This window comes from Anomalospiza imberbis, chromosome 4, assembly GCF_031753505.1.
Source record: "Anomalospiza imberbis isolate Cuckoo-Finch-1a 21T00152 chromosome 4, ASM3175350v1, whole genome shotgun sequence".
NCBI lineage: Eukaryota > Metazoa > Chordata > Aves > Passeriformes > Viduidae > Anomalospiza > Anomalospiza imberbis.
In genome coordinates, this window is record NC_089684.1 from 66384522 (window position 1) to 66400576 (window position 16055).

General features: G+C 41.5%; 1 protein-coding gene across 2 annotated transcripts in view; it reads left to right on the top strand.

The window, feature by feature from the left end:
- LIMCH1 (LIM and calponin homology domains 1) overlaps positions 1-16055 on the top strand; it is a 175323-nt gene that overhangs the window by 142627 nt on the left and 16641 nt on the right. The window contains exons 21-26 of one of the 2 annotated variants that reach the window (XM_068188951.1): positions 8154-8247; positions 10630-10796; positions 11488-11593; positions 13078-13152; positions 13851-13879; positions 14876-14959. In XM_068188951.1, coding sequence (XP_068045052.1) covers positions 8154-8247; positions 10630-10796; positions 11488-11593; positions 13078-13152; positions 13851-13879; positions 14876-14959 — 555 coding nt within the window. The remainder of the gene's footprint in view (positions 1-8153; positions 8248-10629; positions 10797-11487; positions 11594-13077; positions 13153-13850; positions 13880-14875; positions 14960-16055) is intronic. The other variant, XM_068188952.1, reaches the window with a different exon arrangement.

Consider the following 16055-nt stretch of genomic DNA (forward strand, 5'->3'; position numbering starts at 1 on the left):
AGCAGGTAACGGGAGTGTTTGGAGAATAGAGAAGAACCTCAGCTTGCTGGAGATTAGATGCTCAATGACAATCAGAAAAGTAGCGAAGTGAAAATGTTAATGTCTCCTTTTTTAGGAATTTCAGGCCTAGTTAGAGTTATGAGGAATCTCAGCAGTAGAAGTCACGGTTAGTTCTTGAGTGTGCTTGTATCTGTTTGATCTCCTGTAATCTTCCCCTTTCTACAGCTTTGAGGATGATTTGCCCAGCTGAATGCAAATTTTTCTGTGTCTGGTTTCTCCTTCTAATTCTTAGCTCTTGTGGTGATACTGGCAAAGGAGGCAGAAGAGTTTGACTCCTCAGATTCCTTGTGACTCTTGACATTTACAGAATAGCCCCTGGTTTGTCAGCTTGAATGAACTTAATGATGAAGCCTACAAGAGAGAATGAGTGTGCATCAAAATTGTGTTAGTGACAAAAAGTCTGTGCTCTAACTACGAATTTTATATCACTAGCCTCACAATTCCATTGTGATTACTCCTGGCACTTCAGTTTCAGTCAACAGTATGTGTATTAAGCATGTCAAGGACAGAGGAAGGAGAGCAGACTGCTTTGAGGGGAATCTTCCATGGGAAGACAGGTGGAATGCACTGAATGCAATGAGAGAGAAGACAAGGAGATCTGCCTGTGGCTGAAAGGGAATTTGCCAGCCTAAAATAAGATTTCAGGTTCTGTTTCTTCTGGATGTTTACTTCTCTTTACCCAGATGCTTCTTTTTAATTTTACAGGTCTCCATGCCTCAGACTAAGGCATGGGCAGTAACTTAGCTATGGAGCGTATAGGAGAGCCTTGGTTTGTTGATGGAAAGTGCTTAGATACAAGGTCACAGAGATGGGACATGGTACTGATGTTTGGCTTCTCCCCTGTGGGTCTTGGGACACAGACAAGCACTGCTATAGACACCTTGATATGGATGTAATTGGTCTGGGGCCTTATCTGCAAGAGCTGGGCAGCTACACTGGACTCACTCCACTCAGCCTTCTCCCTGTACTTATTTTACTTTGGACCACGAACACAACGATGTCAGCCTCATCTGCAGACCCTGAAAGGCTAAACTGCTCTCTGAAGGATATAACCCCTCCTAGAAAGGTTGGGAATCCAGATTAGGAAAAATAAGATCCTTCTGGACTTGTTCCACTACTCATAAAATGAGACCTCTTGATCAGTAGGATACTGCATCTAGCTGTCACTGTCAGCATTGCAGAAGGGAAAAGGAGGTTTGATGTTTGCTCCAGAGATGGGACTTCCAAGCTACATATTCTTAGAAGTAAAGAAGCCTTCTGAAAGCCTCCACTATCACCTCCCACAATGAGAAAACAGGGCTGTAGGTTTTCTCCAATGCCTAACCCTTCTGACATTCTAGAAGTGGAGGAGAAAATGACAGAAACAGGCATAGAAAAGCAGCTGAGATTAAGAAGAGCTGTCTAGAGTGGAAGAAATTACTGAAGCTCTTTTGCCTTGAGAAAACTTCTACAAATTAAGCATGTTTTCAAAGCCATTTCTAAACTTGCTTTCACTGTGTTTATTTGTATATTTTATTGATTCAGTTTTTGTTAGCTGTGTCCTTCCCAGGCTTTGAATAAGATTCACAGGCAATAGTTCTGTTAAGAAATTATGAGTCAGGGGTTTGTTTTTTTTCCTCTGATTGCTAGTAGGTTTGGGTTGGTTTTGTGTTTTATTCATTCGTTTTCTGCTCCAGGTCTCTTTTGTGAAATATACATTTCTTTTCATATATACCTTACCTATGTTAGTCCTGTCCTCCCCTTCTGATTCTCTTCCTGTTCTTTACATGCCCCTTCCTCCTCCTCCTCCATCCCTCGTAGGGCTGCTCCCCTGCTGTTTCAGTTCATTTGTCAAACAGACTAGTTCTGTCTTCTCTCAGCCTGGCAGGCTTCCCTTTGAAGTCCCTTCTGTAGTCCTAGTTCGGGGCTGTCTGGCTGCCCTCAGGCATTGTCTGCAGCAGGGGAAGATGCAATGCAACTGTACTCCAACAGGGCTTTTGGCCTGAAGTTTAAGTTGCACCACTTAAAACACTAATACTGTTAAGGCTTTTGGGGAGCTAGGGAAGTGCAGAGATAATTTCCTGTGGGTGAGTGTCCTCAGTGTCAGTTGTCTTTTTGAGAAGAGAAGGACCCCATCTATACATGAATCAAATAATGTTCGGCAACCAGAGACTGACTGGGAAACATGTACATCCTGCCTAAATCTACTATGAAATGAGATGCAAAAAACTGCAGCAGGTGGGCAGGACAGTAAAGAAAAATATTATCAAAAAATGTACTTACATCTCTAAAGTATAGGTAGAGTTTTAGGTAGAGTATAGGTAGTGTATAAGTGATTTTACAAGAGACTTACCTTTGCTTAAAGTAGCTTATGAAATTTTGCCTATGATTAAAGGCTAAAAGGGATAAACTTGCCCTACAAACGGGAGGAAGATAGACCACTGGTGTTTGTGGAGCAGTATCGTGCTAAGCGGGGTGGTAGGTAAAGCGGACCTGTACCTCTCAATGCAGTTGGAAAAACTGGGGCACAAGCCCAAAGACTGATCAATGAGTGGCAATACCAGCAATAATGTGAAAATCGTCTCCTCATCCTTGTCCTACCTGTCAGCCATTAGGCTGTGTTTTCTTCCCATTTTACAGAATAGTGGCAGACACGACAAGTGTTGAGAAGTTGTATCCACTAGCTCTTTGAATCAGAAGTTAGCAAAGTAAATATTTTGTTTTAGAACAGTGTTTGTGCAGGTTTTATTGTAGGGGAACTAATTTGTCAGTAGGTAAGTAACATCACTTTATTTTAACCAATCTTTATGCGAGCACTTAGAAATTGTTGGCTTCCTCTAGCTCTAACTATAACTTTGCTCTGATCAACCAAAAAAAAATAAATATAGGCAGCAACCTAAAAAAGATCAGGGTGAAGTGGTGGTGGTGGAGAGAGACAGCTTTCTTTTAATTTTTCTCTAGCTAGCTTAAACTTGTCCATTTCTACTCACTGCACGCTTGGCAAAAAATGCACTTGTTTTCTCTATCCAAGTAACACTCTCCTTCATGTTGAAAAATTCACTGATTGAACTGAGATTAAAGTATAAGCTTTTTTGTGGTTGAGGATTGTTGGCCAAGCTACAGGAGAGCAGGGCTGAAATCCTGGTTTGTACATATCCAGTAAGACAAGTCTTTGTTCTTTGATTCATTACGAGATACACTCGTAGAGTAAGTCTGTCTGTTCCAGATTGACAGCTTTGCCTTGAACCACACATGAAAAGATGCACGGAGGGCTGGACTACCTGAAGGGAAAAAGGTGTAGGATGAGAAGTGCAAGCAGCAAAGCTTCAAAGCAGCTAGAAGGGAACTCTGCTTAGCATTTGGTTATGAGCATAACATGCCTGTCTCCTGTCCCTCAGACAGCCATGTACTTTTCACTGTCAGTGAAAGAAGCTAATTCTACACCCCAATTGAGCAGTAATAACTCTAATGACTATCAGGAATACTTCATACTTTCTTGCAATATTTTCAGGACTTCTCTGTCAGCTACTGATTACCCTGATCTTTTGTTGTAAATAGCTGGCCTGAATATAGCATCATATAGCTGGCAGATGAGTTAACCTGTTGAAGCAGTGTTTTGGCTGTAGTACTATATCTGGCACAGCATGCAAGAAACTAAGCTGTGGCAGCCCAAGGTTGTGCCATCATTACCACTCACATCAGATGCCAACATTAATTTTGATGAGGAAGTCTTTGTACAAAAATTTTGAAGTCAGCGATACGTGTAGAATTTGAATCACAGAAGTTTAGTGATTTGTCAGACAATTTCTACATGTGGCTTTTGACCTTGCAACCAATTTCATTCCTGAATGGTTTTACAGAATTTAAATTGTAGTTTTAACCTGATTCTTTCTGATTCTTCATTCTCACTGGCTCTAGACAGCTTGTTTTGTCATGCTTTCATATAAAATACAATAACAATATATCACATGATTTTGTGTGCAAGCAGTGTTAACTGAGCTATGTTTTGATTTAATTTACAAGAAGGATTAATAAAGTTCTACTATAACTTCCTTTGGAGTTTGTATTCTTGTAGAAGTTGTGATACTTTGTGTGCTAGGTATTTCTGGTTACTGTATTTTTAGGGTTTTATTAAGGGTGTAAAGTTCTGCCACAGCAGTAGCCAATATGTCCATTTCTGGCTTGTATAATCTTAATCAAGGAAATACTTGGACTGATATCTTAGTTTATGTGATTAAAATCCTGTCTCTCACAAACCGAACTAATTTATTTTCATACCTAGTATGTGTTTAGTAACACTATATGCTTGTGCTTGTGTCTTTGTTAAATGGATACTTTGTTTAGCAGAACACAGGTGTTGCTTTGTCCTCTGTACTGATGTGCTCATAGCCACAACTGCCATCACAATATTTAATTTTCCATCACGAATTAAGGCTAAGTCATAAAGGGGGAAGCTTACTTTAACTCCTGGGCATCCAGATGCATGGGGTAATAAAAACACCCATCCAAGTAGACAGCATTCTTCAGTATTTAGAAGTTTTAATAGGACAGTCTCGACACCAGGCTGATGTGTGGGCAGAGAATAATCACAACCCCCATGCACTGAGGTTTTTCATACTCCTCCTGAAGGCTTCATTGCCTGTGGTGGTGTTGTGTGACCTTCCCTCACAGGCACATGCAGCAGAGCCTGTGTTTGGAATGGCTCTGTTGCCCTGCAGAAAGAGACCTCTGCCCACACAAACACAAATGACAGAAGGTTGCTGAGACATCAGTCCTTCATCCTGAGGCATGAGAGCTCCACACAGAACTGAAGCACCTCAGAAATGTCACTCATTAGGTTACTGAGTTCTTTCAGTCAAAATACAGTCTTCAGGTATAATGAAATGTTTGTACATTTTTTTTTTATGTTCAGTGATAACATCATCATTTGATTACAACTATTTATGAAATATGAAGCATGATAGTCTGTGGTAGAAAAGATATTTTATCAATTGTATCAGCACAAGAACTTTTTTAAGTGTATATCCATATACCTGTGGATAAAATACTAGATAATACTGCATTAATTTGGTGTTATAAATAGAATTAAATTTAGTGGAAATAAGAGAGTTCCCCAGTGAAGTTGACTTAATTTTTTAATAAATTAGTTATTAATCAGTTTTATATTTTTAGCTGTATGTCACTGGCATTTAATTGCTCAGCAGAGGGAGGAGAAAGAGTCAAGTCTCGTGAGCAGGAACAGAACTTCTGCAGCATGCCATTGGAAAGTCAGTTTTCCTGCAGCAAGTAGTAGCTCTTTTTTCTATAAATAACATTTATATCTATACCTGATTCAACCTCCTGGATATAGGTCATGGGTAGGTTTAGTTATTGTACTTGTGCAAGATAGCTGCACGACAGCACCGTGTTGAGGTTCCTGGGGCAATTCCAGACCCAGAGGTGATACAGGTGCATCGTGTCTGTGCCTCATGCATCACTGCAGCATTCACTGAGAAACAGTGAATTTTAGCCCCTCTGAGAGGCCATAGTGGCTGTGCTCTCTTTCTCTAACAGCAGTTGACATCAGCAATTGACTTTCTTGGGTGTAATAGTTTGACACTTTTTGTATTGGCCCTGGGAATATAACATTTTATAGCTTTAAAGCCTCTGAGGTTGAAATTAAAGTTGAATGTATTTATTTCTTTTAGTTTTTCAATTTGGACAGTTCCTTTTTGAGAGCAAAGGGTGAATTCCACTGCTTTACCAAAAATATTATCCATCTAAATACTAATAATTGAAATCTACATATTCTTTGGGAAGCTTATGGTTTGTACTAGTGGGTGTGAAGCCTCTTGCTTTTCCACTTGAAAACTGCCTTGTTTGGGGCAAATTCTGAGCTCTCAATAATGGCCATTCATTTAGGTTTAACAGTTTTGTTGGTTGTAGAATGACATAGGATAATTCAGGTTGTAGGTCTCTAGCTGAGTCTGCTGCTCAAAACAGGATCAGGCATGAGATCAGAACATGTTGCTAAGGGCTTGATCATTCAAATCTTGAAAACCTCTGAGGACAGAGATGGCACAACCTATCTGGCTAGCCTGTTGCACTGGCTTGCTTTCTCTCATGCAGGAAAGAAATACTTATTTCTGCTTTAAGCAAGGTTGGGAAGGATTTCCTGTAGCTTCTCTCCTGGCTGCTGTTGCATCAGGAGCAAGAACTGAGGCTGAAGGGGAAATTTTCTTTAATTGTAGTAGAATTATGCTGGGGCTTTTGCGATGAAAAGTCTCAGTGACACATCAGGCTGCCATCCAGAAGAACTAGGGAAGACAGAGGTTGGTTATATGAAAGAAACGAGCAATTAAGTGGCAAGAGATAAACCTCTGGGGCACAGGACTTGCAGTTTTTGGAGCATTTCTCTGGGGCTGTGTTTTAGCCTGTGCCTCATCTCTAATGACCATCCCTCCTGGGAGTGTGTGAGACATGGAGCTAGAGGTCTGTGCTTTGTCATTCTTGGTATAGATGCATTCACAGGTGGACATGGTAGAGAAGAACTCCTGAAACTTTCCATGTTACCTTTTTGGAGACTATTTCACTTTCTGTCTCATCCAGTTAAAGATCTGCTTTTAGGCAGGTGGGAGATGTGTCTCCATGTCTTGCCTGGGGCTGAGGCTGAGGGTGGCAGAGGTGAGGGTGCACTGGAAAGTGGTGGCAGTGGTGAGGATGGCAGGCAGCCAGCCCCAGCAAGCGCTGTCGCCTCTAGAGACTCGTGGCTGTGATCTGGCGCCTGTCCTGCTGAGAGGTGGCAGCGCAGCCCTTGGCAGCTGCAGGCCCCTTCTCTTGTTCCCAGCACTGCTGGCTGCCTGCTGGGCTTGCCTGGGTCACTGGCCCTGGCCATGGCCCCACACCAGTCTGCACCTTTTCCTTGCAGGGCATCTTCCCAGACATACTCCAACCCCTCTTGAGAGCGTGTCTCCCTCCAGAGAGGAGACGAGGCAGGGATTCACAAGCTTTGCCAGCAGTAAAGTTCTCTGGAGCTTTGTGGTGTGTCCACAGGTGTTGACATCCTGTTGGCATTGCCAGCAGATATCTCCTATTATGGAGCTGTGAGAGCCCAGGCCTGTTTTTCATGGGACATGTTCAGATAAGGGGCCATAGGCTCATGTGGGCCTGCAGGGATAGGAAACAGGATCCATACAGAAAGTGGAGGTCTGATTCCTGCCTGCAGAAAAGAGGAAATTTCATCCAATTTCCTCCTTTGCAGCTGTTAAGAAAATGGAAGAGTGGGAGAAGGACAGGAAAGATAGTCTACAGTAAGCTATTTCTGAAATATGTTACTTTTTATTTCAAAAATAGTCTGTATTTTTCACCATTGAATGTGCCATTTTCTAGGTCTTGGATGCATTAGAAGCACAAGCTATCGGCAATGGCTGATAGCTTTGCTGCAGATTTTTCTTGATTTGCCGTGTGGAAAAGCAGACGTATGGTGGAAGCTGCTGAATAGATAGCTGAAGTGTTACCCTTGTTTTGACAGAGTAGTTTTAACTCTGCAACAGCCCTGTCCAGGTCAGGAAGCTTGCTTTTCAAAGGCATTTGAATTATTGGCATGATACGGTCTCACCATATTTTTTCAGTCCTCTCTTAATAGTGTTTCAAGTATTTCATTACCTTTAATACAAACTCTGGCTTTTCCCTTCAGATAACATATTGTTTAGACAACCGTGAAATAAAGGAAGTATTTCATTACTTTGCCACTTTCCAAACCCTAGTATGTGCTATCTGTTCACTAATGCATACATTTGTGTGTTATTCTGGAAGGGGAAACTAGGGGTGAAATGTGTGCTTATCTCCAGCTAACACAATCCAAGATATCCTACAGTTTTTAAAGCTTGTAGGAGCTATTCCAAACCAACCACATTAATGGCTGATGATGAGGGATTTGAAAAGGAGATTAAAGCACAGCCATTCAATACCAGAATGGGTACATATAGCTCTGAAACATTCTCCCCAACACCCTGCTGAGCTCCACAGTGATGTGGTTCGAACACACTACAAAGGAGTAGCAAGCACTGCCTTGAGGAACTGGCACATACTTTTATTTCCACTGTACTCACTCCATGCTGTGTTCCTCTCTCCAGGCCTCCCCAGTGGAACTGGATGGAGCTGACAGCCTGCAAGCCGAGCCCACCCCCAGCAGTGCGACACCTGCCCCCCGGGAGTGCCCATCCCCAGGTGGGTGTGCTGCTGCCCTTACCCTGCCCTGCCTGTCCCCAGCTGGGTGTGCTGCTGCCCTCACCCTACCCTTGCCCTTCCTCACTTATGTGCCCAGGTTGAGGCACACCCTGTGGCATGAATCCTCTAGGAGCATCACCAGCAGCACCAACAGGGCTCGTTAGAAAATGCTGCAAATGTCAGTGATCTGTCTGTATGCTGTCAGAACAGTCATTCACTGTAGCAGCCTCCCAAGGGATGTGTTAGAGCCCCTGTGGCAGGAGGTTTTTTCAGGTGCAACTGGGCAGGATGCTAAAGAATCTCCTCTAGGCTCCCTTTCCCACAAAAGGTGGGACTAGATTGTCTGTTGAGATCCTTTCCAGCCTGGGCTGTTCTGTCATTCTGTGGTTGAAATGACACACCTGAGTTGCCCACTTGGCCATCTCTGCAAGTGAAAAGCCAGTGCCACAGCATGCTGTAACCAGAAAGCAAAAAGGGCAGAAGCTACCAGTCAGTAATAGTTTCTGTTTGACACATTTTTTCCCCCAAGACATTAACGGATGGGGAGAAAGAGTAAGAAGGGGAACTTCAGTCCCCATAGGGGCTTTAAATGGACAGTATTGTGCAGACTTCTGATTTTCTGCCTTAAAGCCTTTATGCATGATTCCTAATCTGGGGAAAGGAATTTGCTGGTAGAATTTTAAGCTGTTTTCCTCAAAAGTGTGTTTCTGAAACATTGTCTTTGAGTAGGCACTTTATTTGCTGTATGCTATTATACTAAGTTCATGGTTTTTGTTTTGTTTTTTTTTTTTGTTGTTGTTGTTCATTTCTTAAAATATGTCTATTAAAGTGTAACTTGGTATGGGTAAGTAAAAAGTACTATGTCAAGTAGGTGTTTAAATGAGTTTTCTGGCTGTAGTTGGTATGTAAGAATAATGCTCCTATTTGTTGGGGATAAATGTGACTTAAACAATTGAGCTTTGCCCTCAAACATCAGTGAGGTACCATTCCCCAAAGATTAGAAGCACATGAGCTGTTAGCAAGGGCTCGTTAGCTGCCTTAATTACTTTGGCTCCTAGATGCCAAAGTACGTAGTTTAACAATTTTGAATTACATCTGGCAGGTAATGTAGAAGGTGCAATCTTGTAATTAAATTACCAAATTCTCCTGTCCAGAGTCAACAGTGATGAGCTGGTGCTGTCTACAAATCACAAAGCCATCTTGGCTTCTGACATCCCCAGATGTCAGAAATACTAAACTTTAAGTACTGACAGCAAATTTTAATATTGTCTGGCAAGGAAAACTGACATGGTATTGCAAAAATCTAAATGATAAAGTAACATGGAGTTTTCATTATGTCTGCTTTGGAGGGATGGATGGGGTCCAAACTGTGTGAACTTCTTGTAAACAGCCTCCTCTGTTGTTCAGCACAAGCCAAACACTTCCATGCTGTGGCTCCTATGCCTCTAATGGTGGGGGAACGGCTCCAGAGGAGGGCGCATCTGCCTTGGCTGCAGCAGCTTGTCTCTGCTTGTGTCCACATTCTTAGTGGAGTTGTGAGCTGCATCTCTTTCTTAGCTTACTCTCCCAGCCTGTCAAAGAGGTATATTCAGAAGCTGCCAATGCTGCTGTGGTTGGAAAGGGGACAGTTTCTCCTTGAGGAGGTTGGAGAGATGTCTGAGTGCTTATTCAGTGCCTGAGACGCTGGTGACTGCTCTGCTTCCAGTGGTGGTATCAGCTATCAGCAGTTCAGCTGGCACAGATGTCATCCTGTGTGCTTCTAGCCTCTTCTCCCAGAAACCAGCATCAACTTGTTGGGTTTCTTTAAGAATTGGATGACAACTAGGTTATTCCAGTCCAAGGCTGCCTGTTAGCAGTTCATTTGTTGTCTGATGTCAGTGGAAGTGGTAGGTTTACTGAAATAGCCTCCAGTGCTGATAGTGAGATCATGTCATATAGCTATTTCTCTCTGTAACATCTTAGGGTAGGATTCATTGCATAACTTCAAGAGATCTTAGTTCACTAGTCAAGACATCTTAGCTCACTAGGCCCATTGTAAGTAACAGCTCACCTCAGCCAGAGAAGTGCCTGAAATAAAAGTTTGTGTGACTCTTTCCCAAGGACTTCTCTGTTTTTGTTGAACACAAAGGGTGTCCCATGATACCCAAGTCAAGTGTAAGCACATCAGTTTTGATAGGTGAATTTCATTCTTTTGAGTCTTGTCTTCTCTGAGAGATTAATTTTTCCTACGTTGAAGAAAAAAGTTTATTTTTTCAAAACGTCCAGTAAATGGGCTCACAGTACATCCAGTAAGAAACTGGATTGTAAGAAATAGGCATGTTTTATTTGAAAAAGTATCTTAACCTTGCAACATTATTTCTTATATGTGTGGATTGGGTTTAGATCAAAAGCAATTCAAGTCAACTGCAGCTTGTTCCAGCCCTGTTGTGAAGAGATTAGAATTTCTTCCCAGTCCTGTCCCTTCAGAGGAAACTGCTTCAAGCAAGAAAGATATTAAGAAAGCTGAAATAGAGCAGCAGAAGGAAGCAGAGCTCCCTCCTACACAGGAGGTATGTACAGGCAAGAAAAAGAGGGAATGGGGGAAAAAAACCAAACAAACAAAAACCACAAACACACAAACAAACCAACACCTTACACAGAAATGTTTATTGTGCAGATTGGTATTTTTCGCCATAAAATGTCACTTCAGGAGTTCATTGAAAACATGACCCTGAAGGATGGTTTCAGCTGCCAAATCACATGGTCATCGGAGAGTTCCCTCTCAATAGGAACTCCACAGTGTCTGCTTCTAGCATTTGAACCTATAAACTGATGAGACTGAAATGGGAACTTAACCTACAAACCCCAGTCCCACCATCTGTTGGGAGGGCAGAGTATCCAGGTGGTGCAGACAGTGGAGCTTATCCTCTTAGTCCTCTTGAAGTGCTGAACAAGTGCCGGTGGTGGCAGAGGTAGCAAACAGCTGTGACCATACTGCTCTTTCAGGTAAGTTAGATGTTGGTTAGTCAGGTGGTGTTAGAGGATTGACTTTGCTTTGCAGGGCAGTGGGAATGTCAACAGGAAACAGCTACCAGTTACTTACAGGACTTCAATACTGCAACTCCCTGTTGTCATTCTGGAGATAGAGGCTTCATCTTTGATAATGTTGTTTCAGAAAATAAGTAGAAAGGGTTTTAGCTGACCTTTGATTGAACCTGTTCCTTTTTTAATGCTGTTTTCTGCTCCCAAATGTCTGAACAGGTGATTAAAGCAAAACCTCTGGAAGAAAAGGGGAGTGTAGTGCTGCCATTTTTAAAGAAACTGCCTGAAACCAGCCAAGTGACTCTGCATAACTCTGGTCTACAAGGTGAGCAAAAAGCATTTGGAAAATTTAGCCACACAGTAGCTGAATATGGGCAAGTGGTGTTCAGGGAGATGTGCCTAATCCACAGCTTGGAGGGTTTTGGAGCTAAAAAAGTAATTTTCTAGTTTCATTGACTGATATTGGTAGTGTGGCTTCTGTGACAAAAAGGATTCTTCTGGCTATTCCTCTTATACACAAGAGCAGAAATTTGACACAGCAGAGGGAGAGCCCCATCTTGCATTTTCCTGGCCCAGCAGTAAAGGCTGTGTTATATCAGTGAGTATTGCATACTGCTGCTCACAGATGAAAATGGCTTAGCAATTGGCTTTATCTCACAATAAAATTTTCTGGAGATAGATTCTGCACTCAGCTGCTCTTGTGGAGCTTCTTTTTGTAGATGAACTACATATCTGACCACATCCTTGAATTTGACCACTGCCCAACACAAGTTCTTGCAATGCAGAATCTTTTTCCTTGCCTTCATTACAAAGTTTTGTTTGTGACTGATAATGTTTAGTAGTTTGATTTTATGTTTATTTTAAATGTGCTTATATGTAGGTATTGTGGAAGAAAGAGAGAAAAATCAACTGAGGTGTTTTTTCCCCATAAAAACTTCCTAGGTTGTTAATCTGTAGGTAATATACTGATTAGCCTAATGTTTTCAAGGTTAAAACTATGAAGGTGATCCACTTGGAAAAAACTCAAGAGGGACTTTTTACAAAGCCATGTAGTGATAGGACAGGGAATAAAAACTTTAACCTGAAAGAGGGTAGATTTAGATTAGATATTAGGAAGAAATTCTTTACGATGAGTTGCAGAGAAGTTGTGGGTACCCCATCCCTGGAAACCTTCAAAGCTAGTCTGGATGACACTTTGAGCAATCTGATCCAGTCGAAACTGTCCCAGTCCATTGCAGGGGGAATTGAAACTAGATGATCTTCAAGGTTCATTCCAACCCAAATGACTCTATGATTATCTGAAAAGGAATGGAATTCTCACTTGTTTTTAGTGGGTAGGTGCTACCTAAGCAGACTTTGATAACAATATCATTTTTTGTTAAGCAAATCAAACCAAATATCAAGTAAAAGGTTGTAGGTCTCTTGCCTTGTCAGTTTTCTGACTGGTGCTGAAACACTTGGCTGCACTCTAGTGTTCACCGCATACAGAGCACTGAAAGGCTCACAAAATGTGTTAAAACGTGTATCTGCAATAGGAATGAATGCAAGCACCGTGCAAAGACTTGAAAGGGCGGCTGCCCTTGCATCAGTGTGCTAGAGCTCTCACATAAGTTCAGGTCCCATGTTGCAAAAGTAATATTTAAATACACACAGTCTGTGTGACCTTCAGGTCCATTGTAAATTAGCTACCGTGGACCAAAGCAACTGTAGACAAATCTTTCTTGTGACCAAGGTGGCTCAGGTCTGAGAATCCGTCATCACCTTTTCACCACACTGTTTCTTGTTTTGTCTCCGTGCCCTTGCCTGCAGAGCCACCCCGCGGGGCCGTGGTTCCGCTTAGGGTCCGCAACCACTGGCGGCGCTCACAGTTTTTCTCGCAGTCAGGTAAATGCGGCGCTGAGAACAGCTCCAGCCCTTCTGCTTTCCAGCCATAGGTGTCTTTGGACACGGGGCTGGGGTGAAAGCTGATGATCACGGGCACTTGTTCTACCTCTCGCTTTCGTAGAAAATATCTATTCCTGCTGCACAGTTGACAAAGAGCTGTTGGGTTGCACATTGTTGTGGTGCTCTGGTTTCAGGCACCCAGAAGAAATCCCTTGCCTATAAATACCTTTTTCTTAATTTCTTTTAATCAGTCTAATTTTCAAAGACATCTGGTAGAAACTGGCAATGGTTCTCTTCGTAACTGTGGCTCTTGAATAGTGTAGTCCCATCCTTTTAGCATTGCTGTACTTTTTCCTTCCTTGCACTGAATCACGAAGGGAAAAGTAGATCAAGGTAGGTAAGACTCAGTGTCTGAACACTGCTAACCTCTTTGGCCAGAAGTAGATGGCTTTAGCTAGTGGTAGAGTAGAACCTGATATTAGTTAATATTGTGCTCCTTTAAACTCAGATAAAAAGTAGTTTTGTTGGTGATGGGTATGATCTGGTTTTCTGATTTATTTGCTTGCAATTAGTCCTTGCATTTGGTTGTGGGAGTAAATAGGAAACTAACATACAGATATAATGTAGATTTATTTACAGGCTGAGGAAATTTTGCTATATTAAATTTAATCTCTCATTGTTCTGGTTTTTTTTAATAGCTGATTCTGATACTGGTGATAAATCAAATGTGAGTACCTTTTTTCATTATTTTTTGGTTTAGTGATTTATGTTTAGCAGAAATTAATTTTTTAATGCAAACTGTCTTGTAACATCCCTAAATCAGAATGAGATTTTTTTCTCATGGACATGTAAGAGGAAAACTACAACCCAAATCAAGGCATTGTCTGAATCTGGAATTCATGCATTCTCCTCTTATCTGGAGCTAGCTGTACAGTGTTTGGTTGCTGGAGCCACTAAAGCTTCACAATATCTAAATAATATGTAATTCTAAATTATCCATTCTATTTTAAATGCATAGAAATGAAATAATTTCACAATTCTACTGTTTCCTCAATGAAACAAAAAAACCCACCACACCAAAAATGCTACTCTGAAGTACACAGTATTTCACATTCTGTTTGCCATATAGAAATAATCGTTTCCTATGAGATTTAAATACTACTTGTAGTGGAAAGGGATACGACAGGAAGTATCTAAAATTGCCCTTGATTATAAAGATTTTAAACATGTAATGTAATAGGATCCTTGGTGAAGCCTGAGGATTTATTTGATTATGGATAAAAATTCAAAGCAAGGCTGTAGGCTGTTGTGCTGGCAGATATAAAATGAGATAATATTTTTTACAACCTAAAATTGCTTTTCATCTTGTAAAGAAGATTATAGAGAAGCAAAACGTATATTCTTTAAATTTAAGTCCCTAGAGGTGGCTCTGTTCAATGATGCTTACAGTTTTCTTTAAGACCTTCTTCCCCCCTTCAGGTAAAGTGTCCCAAGACTTTCTTTGGAAACCAAACGATTATTTTATCATGTGGCTACAAATGGGCAATCCCAAGTGTCAGTGAAGCTAAGAATATTGTCTGCTAACTGAGAGAACCCTTATCTAGTTCCCAGTTTCCCATTGTAACATCACTGGCAGGACTTAATCAGGCACAGTGCAGTTTTCTCTGGTAGCCATGTGAAGTGTAGTATCACAGTCTAATAGCTTGGTTTTCCTTCATGTAAGCGTTTCAATTTTTGGTCCTGGGATCCAGAAGAAGAGCGAAAGCGCCAGGAAAGGTGGCAGCATGAGCAAGAACGCTTGCTTCAGGTAGGGAAGAAACTGTATGTCTTCCACTGTGTGGTTCACCTGTTGAATTGTCCCTTTGGACAAAAGTCATGCATTTTGTGTCATGTTTTCCACATCCTCTGTGGATACTTGAGCAAATTCTGTGGCAATTGAGTGATAAATCACACACACACACACACACACACACACACACACACACATACACACACACACATGTTCTGTGTGGTTTAGGCACTCTCATGTCTCCCTTCTCCACTCCATGGAAAGACCAAAAGGACTTAGTCCTGCAACCCAGTGCAGAGTAACACTGAATGTGTGGGTCCTCAAATATATTTAAATTATGCTGAACATAGACTGCAAAACTCTTAATTACTTGGAGCCTCTTTGTCAAGACTGACAATTTGCTAAGCCTGATGCCTCTTCTTTAACTCTTCTTTAAAATTATGGTCTTAATAACTTTTCGTAGAACTCTGCTTTGTTCACAGATTCTTCTTGGAAAATACCAAGCTAAATTTGGACATGAAAGGACTTGGGTTTGAGGGGGTTTTGTGAGAGGGAAATATCTGCAAGACAGCCATTACCTTTGCCTAGTGGTACACTAAACTCTGAAAGTTCTAGGTTTGTGTCCTAGTGGGAAGAAATGCAGTGGACAAGAGAACCTGAATCTCTCAGTCAGTCAGGGGTGTCTTTTGAAACTGTGACTAGATTTGATCCCAAAGAAGTCACACCTTTGTTCCATGTAACAGAAGAGCAAACAACTGTCCAAGGATGGAGAATAATAAAATGGGGTCTTCTAATCCTTTAAGGACTTGTGTATCTCTATGCTTTCTTGAGATCATCTGATTTTTCACCTCTTAAAACAATGTAAAATTCTCATAATAATTTTTCTGGCCCTTGTGGGTGCTCTCTCAATAGTAAATGTTTGTTTTCTGGAATAGACAGATGTGGTTGCCAGTCTGAACAGATGTTGAAACTGGTGTAAGAGGGAAATGGAAATCACCATTCCTCTCCATATTCAAACCAGCTCTGGCAACCAATTTTAAACACCTCTTTGAGATAATTTTTTTGTACAAGACTCTGTGAAAACAATTCTTAAGAAATCATCCCTTCAAGGAAG